This window comes from Phyllobates terribilis, unplaced genomic scaffold (assembly GCF_046119375.1).
Source record: "Phyllobates terribilis strain yellow unplaced genomic scaffold, ASM4611937v1 Scaffold_8__6_contigs__length_399053987, whole genome shotgun sequence".
In the NCBI taxonomy this organism is placed as follows: Eukaryota; Metazoa; Chordata; class Amphibia; order Anura; family Dendrobatidae; genus Phyllobates; species Phyllobates terribilis.
In genome coordinates, this window is record NW_027362768.1 from 148,215,024 (window position 1) to 148,229,333 (window position 14,310).

At 40.2% G+C, this 14,310-nt stretch overlaps 1 protein-coding gene across 1 annotated transcript in view; it reads left to right on the forward strand.

Moving 5' to 3' along the window:
- The window catches only part of FAF1 (Fas associated factor 1), a 264,708-nt gene that overhangs the window by 140,542 nt on the left and 109,856 nt on the right, over nucleotides 1-14,310 (forward strand). Inside the window, exon 9 of the mRNA XM_073643500.1 lies at nucleotides 12,894-12,989. Coding sequence (XP_073499601.1) covers nucleotides 12,894-12,989 — 96 coding nt within the window. The remainder of the gene's footprint in view (nucleotides 1-12,893; nucleotides 12,990-14,310) is intronic.

Below are 14,310 nucleotides of genomic sequence, written 5' to 3' on the forward strand. Positions count from 1 at the left end.
ACTGCTTTGCACACTCTTGGCATTCTCTTGATGAGCTTCAAGAGGTAGTCACCGGAAATGGTTTTCCAACAATCTTGAAGGAGTTGTTGAAAAATAAATGATGGTCCAACTAAACGCAAACCGGATGGAATAGCATGCCGCTGCAAGATGCTGTGGTAGCCATGCTGGTTCAGTATGCCTTCAATTTTGAATAAATCCCCAACAGTGTCACCAGCAAAGCACCCCCACACCATCACACCTCCTCCTCCATACTTCACGGTGGGAACCAGGCATGTAGAGTCCATCCGTTCACCTTTTCTGTGTCGCACAAAGACACGGTGGTTGGAACCAAAGATCTCAAATTTGGACTCATCAGACCATAGCACAGATTTCCACTGGTCTAATGTCCATTCCTTGTGTTCTTTAGCCCAAACAAGTCTCTTCTGCTTGTTGCCTGTCCTTAGCAGTGGTTTCCTAGCAGCTATTTTACCATGAAGGTCTGCTGCACAAAGTTTCCTCTTAACAGTTGTTGAAGAGATGTGTCTGCTGCTAGAACTCTGTGTGGCATTGACCTGGTCTCTTATCTGAGCTGCTGTTAACCTGCAATTTCTGAGGCTGGTGACTCTGATAAACTTATCCTCAGAAGCAGAGGTGACTCTTGGTCTTCCTTTCCTGGGGCGGTCCTCATGTGAGCCAGTTTCTTTGTAGCGCTTGATGGTTTTTGCAACTGCACTTGGGGACACTTTCAAAGTTTTCCCAATTTTTTGGACTGACTGACCTTCATTTCTTAAAGTAATGATGGCCACTCGTTTTTCTTTACTTAGAATTTGTATTATGGCAAGAAAAAAGCAGCTAACAGTCTATTCAGTAGGGCTATCAGCTGTGTATCCACCAGACTTCTGCACAACACAATTGATGGCCCCAACCCCATTTATAAGGCAAGAAATCCCACTTATTAAACCTGACAGGGCACACCTGTGAAGTGAAAACCATTTCCGGTGGCTACCTCTTGAAGCTCATCAAGAGAATGCCAAGAGTGTGCAAAGCAGTCATCAAAGCAAAAGGTGGCTACTTTGAAGAACCTAGAATATAAGACATATTTTCAGTTGTTTCACACTTTTTTGTTAAGTATATAATTCCACATGTGTTAATTCATAGTTTTGATGCCTTCAGTGTGAATGTACAATTTTCATAGTCATGAAAATACAGAAAAATCTTAAATGGGAAGGTGTGTCCAAACTTTTGGTCTGTACTGTGTGTGTATGTATGTATGTATGTATGTATGTGTGTGTGTGTGTGTATATATAGAGAGAGAGAGAGAGAGAGAGAGAGAGAGAGAGAGAGAGAGAGAGAGAGAGAGAGAGAGATAGATAGATTAAAAATACACACCGCGGATCAAATAAGTATTGAAGTAGTCACCAATTTTGTAAGTAAATCTATTTCTAAAGGTGCTATTAACATGATATTCCAATCAGATGTCGGTAACAACTCATCCAATCCATACAGGCAAAGAAATCAAACCTTAGATGTCCATAAGTTAATGTGCAATAATGAGAATTGACACAAGGAAAAAGTATTGAACATATAAAGAGAGAAAGGTGAAGAAAGCCATGGAAAGTCATGACACCAGCTGGAATAGATCAGGAATTAGAAAGCAATCCTTCTACTTGGTGAAAAATATCAGCTGGTTCAACTGATGGCCTATAAAATGTCTCATTACCAAGGTGCCACACAAGAAACATCTCATGATGGGTAAAACCAGTGAGTCGTCTCAAGAACTTTGCAACCTTATTGTTGCAAACCATACTGATGGCATTGACTCCATTGCTGAACAGAAAGCATCTTCAAGGTCGTTTAAGGTTGTTTAACGTTTGCTCAACAACATTTAGACAAGCCTGTGAAATACTTGGAGAATATAGTCTGGTCAGATGAGACCAAAATTGTACTCTTTGGCTGCCATAATACACACCATTTTGGAGGTCAAAAGGCACTGCATATCACCCCGAAAACACCATACCAATAGTGAAGCTTGGAGGTGGGGACATTATGGTGTGGGACTGTTTTTTTCAGCATACAGAACTGGCAAATTCATGTCATTGAAGGAAGGATGAATGGACAAATGTACAGGGTGACCCGGGTACTGCGTTCACCAGACATCAACACAATTTCTATCCGCTCCTCACGTGTTAACCTCTGCGACATGTCAATGGCTGTAAACAAAGAGAAACTTGTAAATAACTCATGAAAGAATAAAGTTACATTAAAACAAAGCACACCATTGTTTTTCTTATGAAATTCTCAATAAGTTTGATGTGTCACATGACCCTCTTACCATTGAAAAAAATAAAGTTGGATCCAAAATGGCCGCCATGGTCACCACCCATCTGGAAAAGTTTTCCCCCTCCCATATACTAATGTGCCACAAATAGGAAGTTAATATCACCAACCATTCCCATTGAATTTAGGTGTATCCATATAAATGGCCCACCCTGTACAGAAACATTCTTGAGAAAAATCTGCTGCCATCTACCAGGATGATGAAGATGAAACGAGGGTGGACATTTCGGCAAGACAATGATCACACACACACAGCCAAGGAAACTGTCAATTAGTTTCAGAGAAAAAAAATAAAGCTGCAAGAATGGCCGCAAAATCACCTGACCTGAATCCAATAGAAAAGGTTTGGAAGGAACTAAAGCTGAGGGTTCATAGGAGTCCATGGGACCTTCAGAACGTGAAGAGTATTTGGGTGGAAGAATGGTCCAAAATCACACCTGAGCAATGCATGTGACTGGTTTCTCCATACAGGAGGTATCTTGAAGCTGTCATTGATGATGAGCGCAAGTCCTCGATACTCGAGTTTGCCTAGGGTGCTCGGGTACGCACAGAGTATCGCGGGTGCTCGAGTACCTGCGGCTGCATGTTCGTGGCTGTTAGACACAAATCATGCAGGAATATCCTGACAAACATGGGCAATCCCCACATATTTTGTGGCTGCCTAACAGCTGCGAAACATGCGGGCGTGGGTACTCGAACATGACACCCGAGCACCCGCGATACTCTGTGCATACCCGAGCACCCTCGGCAAACTCCAGTAACGAGCACTTGAGCTCATCAGTAGCTGGCATCACCAACAAAGACTTTTGTGCAAAGTATTAAAAACATTTTAGTAAGCGTGTTCAATACTTTTCTCCTCTGTCATTCCTCATTATTACACATAGCTTAATGTATGGACATCTGTGGTTTGATTTATTGTGTGGATTGAATGAGTTGTTACAGACATCTGGTGAGAATTTCATGTCAATAACACCTTTAGAAATATATTTACTTAAACAATTGGGTCAGTACTTATTTCATCCCCTGTATATTTCTCTTGTGATAAACTTTTTTCAGTGGTGTTTTTGCTGACATTTGAGAACCACATACAGCTCATACTGCGGTACCGACATATACTGGCCAAACATATGCCATATGTCCAATACGTTCTAGGCTAAAGGTGGCCATATAATAAGCATTCACTCCATTGGGGCACGGCTGCGGCTTCGACTGTTGCTTCATTATCCTAGACGCAGTCTGAGGTTCACCTCCCAAATGTCCTAGTGAAGAAAGAAGGACAATAGTCATCAGTCTAGCTCACTGACTGATTCTCCGTTAACTCATTCTGCAGCCAGAAATAGACTTTGCAAAACACAGCCTATAAAAGGCAAAATTGCTAAGGAAACCCCATTTTTGTACACCTAAATATGTGTATTTACGTAAAAAAAAAAAAAATGTGTCCAAAGGTTGGACAAATCTTCAGCAGTGTCTTAGATCTGATTTTCATCCATTTTTCTGATCAGTGTGGGCTCTGTTTTGTCTTATATGCGAAAAAAAGACATTTCCAAACTTCTTCTACCCATTAAACATGAAAAAAGCGAGCAGCACTCGGATTACAAATAGATGACGTCTGCGTGCTGTCCATTTTTTTTCTTACAGACGCATTCATTTGAATGGGCGCGGTTGATCCGCGACTCGAGAAAGGAACACGGCCCCATAGACTATAGTGGGTGCTCACCCTATGGCCACAGCCCCACTATCAGTATTCGGTCAGTATTTTTTCTCGAGTCGGAGCCAAAACCAGGTGAGGAACAATCAGAGAAAAGGTATAATGGAAAGAAGTCACCAATTCTACATTTATCACCCACTCCTGGTTTTGGCTCCCACTCCTGAGAAAAAATACTGACCACATACTGACCAAATACTGATAGTGGGGTCGCGGCCTTATCAGTATATAACAGACGTCAGATTGAGGCCTTATCACCAATTCCAATGGTCCACCTGAATCTGTTTTTGGGACTATAAGGCTGTGTTTCCACTGAGTTTTTTTGTGAGTTTTTTTTATGCTGCGTATTTTCGTAAAAATGCAAATAACCTATTTTACTTGATGAGTGCAGAAATGGTGCAAAACCATTAAAAACTTGCCGAAAGCTCATTATGGGAAGGTAGCCGGAGGGTATGTGCACACTGAGTCTTTTCGCTGAGTATAAATTTCAGCTTTTTGAAGAGTTTGAGTTGTTGAGGAAGGTTTGGAAAGTTTCCGTTCATTTTCTGCTCCAAAACTCTTTAAAAAAATTACTCCAAGTGAACATACCTCAAAGGTATGTTCACTGTTTATTTTTGCTTTAAAATTGCAGTCATGGCAATACAAATGCTGCATTCATTACATGAGTTTTTAATGAGTTTTGATGAGTTTTTTTAATGTGTTTTTTACTCCATTCGAAAAGAAAGAATTGACATGCTGCGGTTGTATAAACAGAAAAGAAAAACGCACCGCAGCTCAAAAAATGCAAGAATAAAAGCATTGTGTGAATTACATTTTAGAAATCTAATTTATTTACTCCTTTTAACTTGACAGTTCTTCCTCATAGAAAAGAAACGCAACAAAATTTTATGCTTGAGCAAGCCCTTAGGGTGGATTTGGGACTGAAGGAACTTGAAATCTATGGTCTCATTAGTTATTTGGGCTCCTGCTTTCCCTCCCCTATTCTTTACACTGCAGCTCTACTTGTTCTGATTAATGTTTGTATAAGAGGAGTAACATATGATCTAGTAGCCAGTTTTCAGTTATGGTCTACTAAATTGTATCCAAAGGTCTTCCGGAATCTGCTATGAAAATCTGCGGAAATCGCTGAGGATTCTACATGGTTTCCGTTATAAATACACGTGAAACTGATTCCCATTTTTGAGTATTTTTCACTTTTTTTTTTTTATTTATTTATTTTTTTTATAGAGTGTGAAACTCTTGTTTGGCTCAACAGAAGAATATTACTCATGTAGGCAGGAGATATGATTTACAGGAAGCTTCATTAAATGTGAGGAGGGGAACAAACTGTGCCAAAAATGCTTCTCGTAGGTGACGGCAGGTGCTCGGCATTTTCGCTAAGCTGCGGCTTTCTGTTGTTAATTGTTTCTGTCAGGACTTCCTGAATCCTAATAGCATCCACTGGAGGAGCACAAAGCCGAACCTCTCCAAATGGATTTACTCTAACAAGCGAGCGTGTCTCCAGCAGCATGTTATGTCTTCTGCTGTGAAGGACGCCTTGTAAGCCCCATTTTTTTTTTTTATTAAATAATATGGTCAATTGCCTCTTGCCCTCATCTTCCCCTTTTAGAAAATGTTTTATACTTTGAGACATATAGCCAACATGTTGTCATAAAATTTTTAAACAGTTCATGTAGATTTTTCTGGCTTAAAAATCAAAGTGCTTGAAAAAAAAATTTGGTGGCTGACTTTGTGTATGAGGTTTTTTTTTTTTTACCTGCTTCCGTTGATTTAAATTTGGAGCTTTTTTTTCCACCAGAAGTGCCTTAAAGAGTACCTGTCCCTGGATATTTTATTTTACACAGTACCTCTTTGGATATTTCAAGTAAAAAAACAACTTTTGTGAACTTATCAGGTTGCTTGGTGCTGTTTTTTTAGGTGTGGAATTATGCGCTGATTTTCGGACACATCTAAAAATGATGTTGCTTGGTTCTTACTATGATTGTAACCATTTTTAATGCTGAAGATTAAGTACTTATGTAACACACAGCCGATTTTTCTGCAAATGTAACTCTTTTGTAGCAGAAATGTTCAGGCACATGTGAATGTGACCCTAAAACTGGTCAGGGACGGACACTGACATTGAAGGGTCCCTGTGCAGAACTTATGGCGTTGCCCCCTCTTCTGTTGGCCCCATCTGCGTATACACACGGTCATTTACATGCATATTCACATTTGACACACAGAAAATATGTAGATGCGGACTTTTTCCTGTACCAGTACTTGAAAAAAGTGTCTTCTAAAAACTGGTAAAAGTTTGGGAGCTGATTTTGAGTCCATCTTCAACCCATAAAGGTCCAACTAACTCCTCTTTAGGCAGAGTAGAAGTGGCGGTCTATGCCCTTTACTGATCCAGGCATGGACCCATCCATCTGTTCCCTTCAAGAGTCACTTTCATCTCATAAGTCCATAAAATCTGTCTTCAGATATTTGCTGGCCAGTCTTGACATTTCCACTTCTACGTCTTGTTTATTGGTGGTCAGCTTTCCTTCCATACCTTGGCCATGTCGGCGTTATTCTTTTGTTCGTTCAGTTCTCTGTTCCTGAGATATTGTCTCCTCACTGGCATCTGAGTGGAAGTGGAGGTCTGTGCCCATTACTAATCCAGCCACGATCCCATCCATCTGGTCTATCAAGAGTCATCTGTCCATAAAACCTGTCTTCAGATGTTTGTTGGCCCAGTCTTGATGTTTCCACTTCCTATGTCTTGTTCTTTGGTGGTCAGGTTTCCTTTCTTACCTTGGTCATGTCTACATTTTTCTTTTGTTCGTGTACCTCTTTGTTCCTGAGATGTTGTCTCCTTGCTGGCATCGAAATGGAAGTGGAGGTCTGTGCCCGTTACTGGTCCAGCCACGATCCCATCCATCTGGTCCATCCAGAGTCACCTGTCCATAAAATCTGTCTTCAGATGTTTGTTGGCCCAGTCTTGATGTTTCCACTTCCTATGTCTTGTTCTTTGGTGGTCAGGTTTCCTTTCTTACCTTGGTCATGTCTACATTTTTCTTTTGTTCGTGTACCTCTTTGTTCCTGAGATGTTGTCTCCTTGCTGGCATCGAAATGGAAGTGGAGGTCTGTGCCGTTACTGATCCAGCCACGATCCCATCCATCTGGTCCATCCAGAGTCATCTGTCCATAAAATCTGTCTTCAGATATTTGTTGGCCAGTCTTGATGTTTCCACTTCTATGTCTTGTTCTTTGGTGGTCAGGTTTCCTTCCTTACCTTGGTCATGTCGGCTTTTTTCTTTTGTTCCTGAGATGTGTTCTCCTCGTATGTAAATCTAGTCTTGTTAAACAACTGGGCGTGATCCTCAACTCCTTGTCTCCCTGAGCCATGCCCAATTGTCTAACCAGACTAGATTTACAAACCGGAAAGGGTGGACCATATCTCTGTAACCGAGAGGCACAGGGACAGAAGAAAAACCACGCCGGATTCAGGAGAACAGCAGCATTTACACCAGGTACAAAAATTCTAATTTTCTGATCAGTGATGGGTTCTTGTTAAAGGGTCAGTATATCACGAAGTTTATTATTTTTTTATTTCGGGGATGTTGGCTGAAATTCAGATGTTAGAAGCCCTTATTAGGGGTTGAAGAAGAAATGCAAGAATTTCAAGAAACCATTGTCGGTATAGCTATTCAGGACACGGGATTTCGCTCTACCCGTCGGCAAACTGTGTGCTGAGAGTAAGTAATGTGGTGTGTCAGTAACAGTTACCACGAGATCTGACAGATGACATCTGCCGTCTGGAGCATGATGTGTAGTGACGGCCCAGGAGGAGCCCCGGGGGGATATAGGTGTGTGCTGGACACATTCTTCTGCGTCTGATATTGTCAGTAAACATCCTTCTTGCTTGTATTCAGTGTAGATATTGGCGTTCTTCCATAGATAACTGAAGTGAATAGATCAGTCTCATGGTTAGATAATTACATAACATTTATATGTATATTAGTACAGGAGGTGGCATCTGACTAATGCAATGTGGCCACCATTTACAGTAGCCACCTTACCTGAATGGAGAATTGCTGTCTGGTATATTAGTAAGTCTAATTTATGTAGGGGATAAATGCCAGTGATGTATAGTTTTCAGGGTTATAAAGCTGGCGCCATACAATAAGTAACCGTGCACGCTTTGATAAGGTGAGTGTGCATGTGTTCTGATTGGGGAGAGGAGAGTAGCACTGCCCATACTCATCAGAGCTAAGTCGGCCAAACTCAATTATTTCAGCGAGACCGGCTGACTATCTTATGTGTATGGAGGCCTCCAGAAGGATTGGGCATATTTAATTCATCCCACTGATCTTTTTGCTCTGGCCTAACACTTCATATAGCTGTCGACTGAGCAGCTCTTTCTCTGGTCAGTGGTGCATGGGCAGAGCGGAGTAAGGTGCTGTCAGAAACCTCTGGCCTCCATTAATCTGTACTTCAAAAAGGATCAGGCATATTGAAATCCAACAACCCGATCCTTCTTTATTCTGATGTCTGGAAAAGTTTGACGGCCACTGTATAAAAGTAGATGGTCAGTAAAACCGTTAAAATCGTCAAGTTAAGTTTAAATTAATCTAAAATGTATGGTTTTTAATTCTCTCCCCTTTGAATGAACATTCTCAAATCAACGTGAATATACATGTTTGTAGGAGGATCTGGAGGAATAGCTCTAATGGAAAAAATACATTTTGATTGACAGCTACTAGAGCTACACTTCTAGCGGTTGCTTATCCACCCAGAGAACCAATGGTCAGGCATGTTGATATTCAATATGCCTGATCCCTTTTTTTTTTCTTCTTGATTTAAGTTGACCACGCAATACACATCAGATGGTTGGACATTGAAATCCTCAGTTTTGGCCACCCCAAGTGTATGACCACCTTAGGTTCTAATTTATGCTTCATTACTAAAGTAGTGTCCTTACCAGATTCCCGGTCAAATCAATGGCTGATCTTTCTGTCGATGCTCATTTTAAGGAATAGACATTCATTGTCAGACTTGTCCAAGTTTGATTGCCCCCTTACTTTGCAAAAACATGGTGTCCAAGTGAGGAAGAAGGTCTTCCATAAACTGAATTTTTTTTTAGTCTTTTGGGTTTGGCCAGAACATAATTCTTTTTAATTTTCAGAAATGGAGACCAGGATCAGCACTGTCTTCTGTTGTACGATTGAATCAAGGACGGTGTTTTTTTGATTACTTCAATGAGCATTTATTTAAAAGTAAAAATTATTAAAACACTAGTTTATACAATGCGTTTCAACTGATTACAGCCTTCATCAGGTGTATCCCTATTATTGTAATTAGCAAAAAAATGTTTTTCCTTTAATTTTGGATTGGTCGAGATGGAATTAATATACTGATATCTTGGCCTTTTAGTTTCTATATAAATACCTACAAAGAGTGTCTCCAAAGCATCCTAAAAAATGCCCCCCCCCCATAAAAAAAAAAAACCCTCGGACTTCAGCCGCTGGATATATGGCATTCCTTCAGTGGCTGAGCCCAGATCTGCCCCGCTCTGCGCTCAGGATTCTTCACACCGCCTGTGTTAACAAGTTCGGATTTCCTACTCTTGACACTGTAGTTCAGGCTAAATTAGAAACTTTTTTTTTTTTTTTACCTCCCTTTAAACCTGTGATAAGTAATTGCCACTGTTATCGACTCAGCAGAGCGCTAATTTGAAGTGACATGCCCAAACTGGCCTGTAACATGAAGAGCCACAACAGGTGTGAGAGGTGCGGCTTTGGGGACCGGCTGAACCCTGAGCTGGAGAAAAATAGCACAGTGAAATGAACCTTAAGTAAAGCTGTCAGGAGCAATTATCTTCGATTCGGAATAATGCTGGCTTTATAACCTCCCGGAGTTACACCCCGCTCCTTTTATCCGTTATTCCACACAAAAAAAATCTTATTTTACCTGTTGGAAAATGGCTTTTGTTGAGCTCTGGACCATGCGGGCGACCCAGCAACATTAGGCCTCTGTGGACTAAGTTTAGAAAAATTATTTTTTTAAGGAGATTTTGGAAGGACTGAGGCCAAGTCCCCAATGGTAATAATGCAGTATTTTTTGTTTCCATCCCTTTTTTTCCAGATAACTTCCAAACTTGAGACTACCCCTTTAAAGTAGATGTGTTTTACTGAAAACTCCTGCCCATTTTGCGTCTAAAGACGCTGTTGAACGGTGCAATTTTTTGGTGCGTTTTTTTTTTTTACTTTAATTTTTAATTCTTTCCTTCTCAAAGAAAGTGAATAGACTCAGAAAAATACTGAATAAAATACATAATTTAGTTGATAATACATAAAAATAAAATCGGACAAAAGGACAATAGGGAATTACACAGGGTAAAGACCTGATCCCAGAAAAAAGGGGGTTATAAGGAGTGGGGCCCTATTAGATTTGCTTTTACATCCAATAATAAAGATGCTGTTAATGTTCCATTTCACTATTGGTAGCACTGATATATAAAATATACCCAGTTTCCTGTTCTCCCATACTCCTTGAAAAAGCCACAGGGCGAAACGTGCGTTGGAGTTTGTGGGGTGTTTTCACAAGGTATTGTTTATCAATTTCTTTTCCCTGTTGTTTCAATGCAATATACTATATTTATGTGATGGAGTGTATTCTGCAGCATGATTATATGTAGACTATCCACTTGGATTTATTCTATTTATATATTTGAATGTCTTATATACCTATCAGCTGCTATACATTTATACCTTAATATATTGATACTATATTCAATCAGGGATACTATTATTTATCATACACACCCACTCCTTATAACCCCCTTTTTTTCTGGGATCAGGTCTTTACCCTGTGTAATTCCCTATTGTCCTTTTGTCTGATTTTATTTTTATGTATTCTCAAATAAATTATATATTTTATTCAGTATTTTTCTGAGTCTATTCACTTTCTTTGAGAAGGATATATTTATGATCAAGTGAATATTCATATATGTGATATATGGTATATTATTTTAGAGTTGTTGATTTTAATTTTTAATTGATGAATCCTGAGATTTCTGCAGTAAAAAATGCATTACACGATGCTAGATCTAATCTGCCCCAAAAACACATAAAAAGATGAGAAAAAAACATAGTAAAAATGCCATAATCAGAGGATTTTGCGGCAGAAACGTGCAGAAAAAAGGGCAGTGTTCCTGCTATGTGAAGACGGCCCTGTATGTCCTGCTTGTGTTAAAGTTGGCACAGTTGGATGACACCAAGTTAGGGTGGTTTCAGATATTAAGCTCGGAAATAAATAAAACTATGAACCGAGCTTTTACTTGCATTCCCTGGCTCCAGTGCTGCCTATCCCCTCCTCCTCCAGTCTTCATTGATAGGCTGCAGCGCTAGTCTCTCAATAAAAACACTGCAGCCAATTGTTGAGCTTAGTGGCTCCTCCAATATAGACAGCACGAGCTGCTGAGCTCAGAGATTGGCTGCAATACTGTAGACGTGGCGTCCTCACTGCAGCCGATCAACAAAGACTGGAGCAGAGGCTGTGAGGCAGCGCTGGACCCGGGAATGCAAATAGTTTATTCATTTCTCTAAAATGTACTCGTAGATAATGGACTTCCCGAAATATTGTTGTAAATGTGCATCAGAGACAGATAAATAAGATTGTGAAGCCGCATTGGTGAACAGGGACAATCCCTGTACATAAACCTTTATATACAACCAGCGGGAGCTGCAAGTGGAGACATAAGATTGAATCACAAGGCAGCCATGTCATGAAAGGAGTATTCCCATCTTCTAGATCCTAGTTCAATATGTAGTTGACGTAATAATAATAAAAATATTAGAAAATACCTTCAATTAGAAATGTAGCATAGTTCTCCTGATGACCTATGTTGCTTACCTCATGTGCAGGGCATTGCAGTAGCTTAGGTATCCATGGTTACAACCACTCATATAGCCACAGTTAGCTACTAGTGATTGTAACCATGGATACCTAAGCTACTGCAATGCCCTGCACATGGGGGTAAGCGACATAGCAAATCAGAATAACTATACTACATTTCTAACTGGAGGTATTTGCTATTATTATTACGTACTACATATTGGGATAGGATCTTGAAGATGGGAATACCACAACCCTCCAACCGGTACGAAGACTCAAGGCGTTATTGATGCACAGTTTTCTGAGAAATGGTGGTAAAAGTAAGAAGTGGCTAAAAAGAATTTTTCACAACTTCATGAAAACAGGCAAATTTAGGAATGAAAGTAGTGATAATGAATCATTTTAAAGAAATATGGTAGTTTGGGTTTTTCTGTTCGGCTATGGCAGAATTGATCCACCAATGTCCGTCGCTCGTGTACCTGCATCCGTCCTCATTCCCTGTTCCCGTGCCCCGATAATAGAGCTGATCTGCTGAAGTGTAATTAGGGAAAGCGAGAGGGAGCAGTGTGCGCCCGCCGGAGGGGGCGAGCCTTCACACCGGGCCAGTCCTAACAGGTCCTGCTCTAGCTTGTAACCAGAACTGATAATCTGCCTGTTTCAACCTGTAAAATAATATGACATCCTGTGATTTCCTCCTCGCCACAAGGCATTGATATTACCCTGCGGTAAAGCCTCAGGGTTAGTGGCGTCATTGGCTGCGTTTATGTAGATGGGTACATCAGCATGTTTTATATAAACCAAAGACTATTCCCCCCCATAGAATAAAACTGTCCCTGGGCTGTCCTTCTCTTAAAGGGGTCTTCCGAGATATCAGACTTTCGCCAACTGCTTTAACAGGCAGAATTTTCTCAATCCGTGCCATCTACTTACAGATGTATAATCTCAGAAATCGCGTTCATGTGTCATGCATTTTAGTCTCTCATTGCCTTTTTCCTTTTTTGTCTCTTAGATGACGCTGGCATCTTCAGGACTGAACTTTCCATGCCATCGACTAACAGTGGGTAGAAGGACGTCCCCCGTACAAACCAGAGAGCAGTCAGACGAGGTAATGGCACCATCATAACCCAAGTTCTACAAGTGGCCAACTTCTCACACTGAGGAATATTGTATTCCAAAGAAATCACCTTTTAAAGTCCTATTCAAAGAAGACATCAAGTGCTCTGGGTATGACAGAGCACTTGAGGAGCCACTGCCTTCTCAGGTTGTTTCCCCACTCAGCACCAGCCTCTTTTGCTTGATTAATATCACGGTCTGATTTCCTTGCCTGATGTTATTCAGCTATCAAGCTAAAGAGGCCAATGCTGGGCAGTGAAAAGAGGCAGAGTCCCGGTAAGTGCTCTGTCACGCCCAGGGAACTTAATGCCTCATTTACATATGATTGAAAATCCTAATTACTTGGAAATGCAGCAACAGATAGAAAATAAAAAGGTGCTTAATACCTCATTTACATATGAATGAAAATCCTAATTACTTGGAAATGCAGAATCCGCGATGAGATTGTAGTTTGCTATTTTTCGGTCATATCACCTCTCCCAAAAAATGTAATAAGACTGGGATGTAACCCAAATTGTTACCTTGTCACTTGCATTCAGTTTATGAAGGATCTCCACAGAGAGGTTGTTCCAAACATCTTGAGAGCTGACTACAGATCTTCTGTGGATGTCGCCTGTGCAGATTGTTCTGTCTCTTCATGTAATCCCAGACAGACTGGATGATGATGAGATCAGGGCTCTGTGAGGCCGGATCATCACTTCCAGGACTCTCTGTTCTTCTTAACACTGCAGATAGTTCTTAATTACATCGACTGTATGTTTGGGGTTGTTGTCCGTCTGCAGAATAAATGTGGAGCCAATCAGACCCTCCCTGATGGTATTACATGATGGATACGTATCTGCCTGTATTTCTCAGCATTGAGGACACCAAGAAATGGACAACATTGAGGACCGACTGTAGATGCAGTGACTGTCAAAGGAAACATAGGGCAGCAGATGAAACACCTTTGCATTTTGATCAATTGTTAAAACTTCTATTTTTTTAAAGCATTCCTGCTTTCCAGCATTAGTGTGTGTGTATATGTGTAATAAAAATATATATATATATATATATATATATATATTTAAATATAATATTTATCTGTGTGTGTATATGTATACATATATTTATTTATATATATTTTTTTGTGTGTATATATATAATATGTAGATGTATGTGTGTTTATATGTACAGTATGTGTGTATATAAAAATATACTCAAAAAAATAAAGGGAACGCTCAAATAACACATCCTAGATCTGATTGAATGAAATATTCTCATTGAATACTTTGTTCTGTACAAAGTTGAATGTGCTGACAACAAAATCACACAAA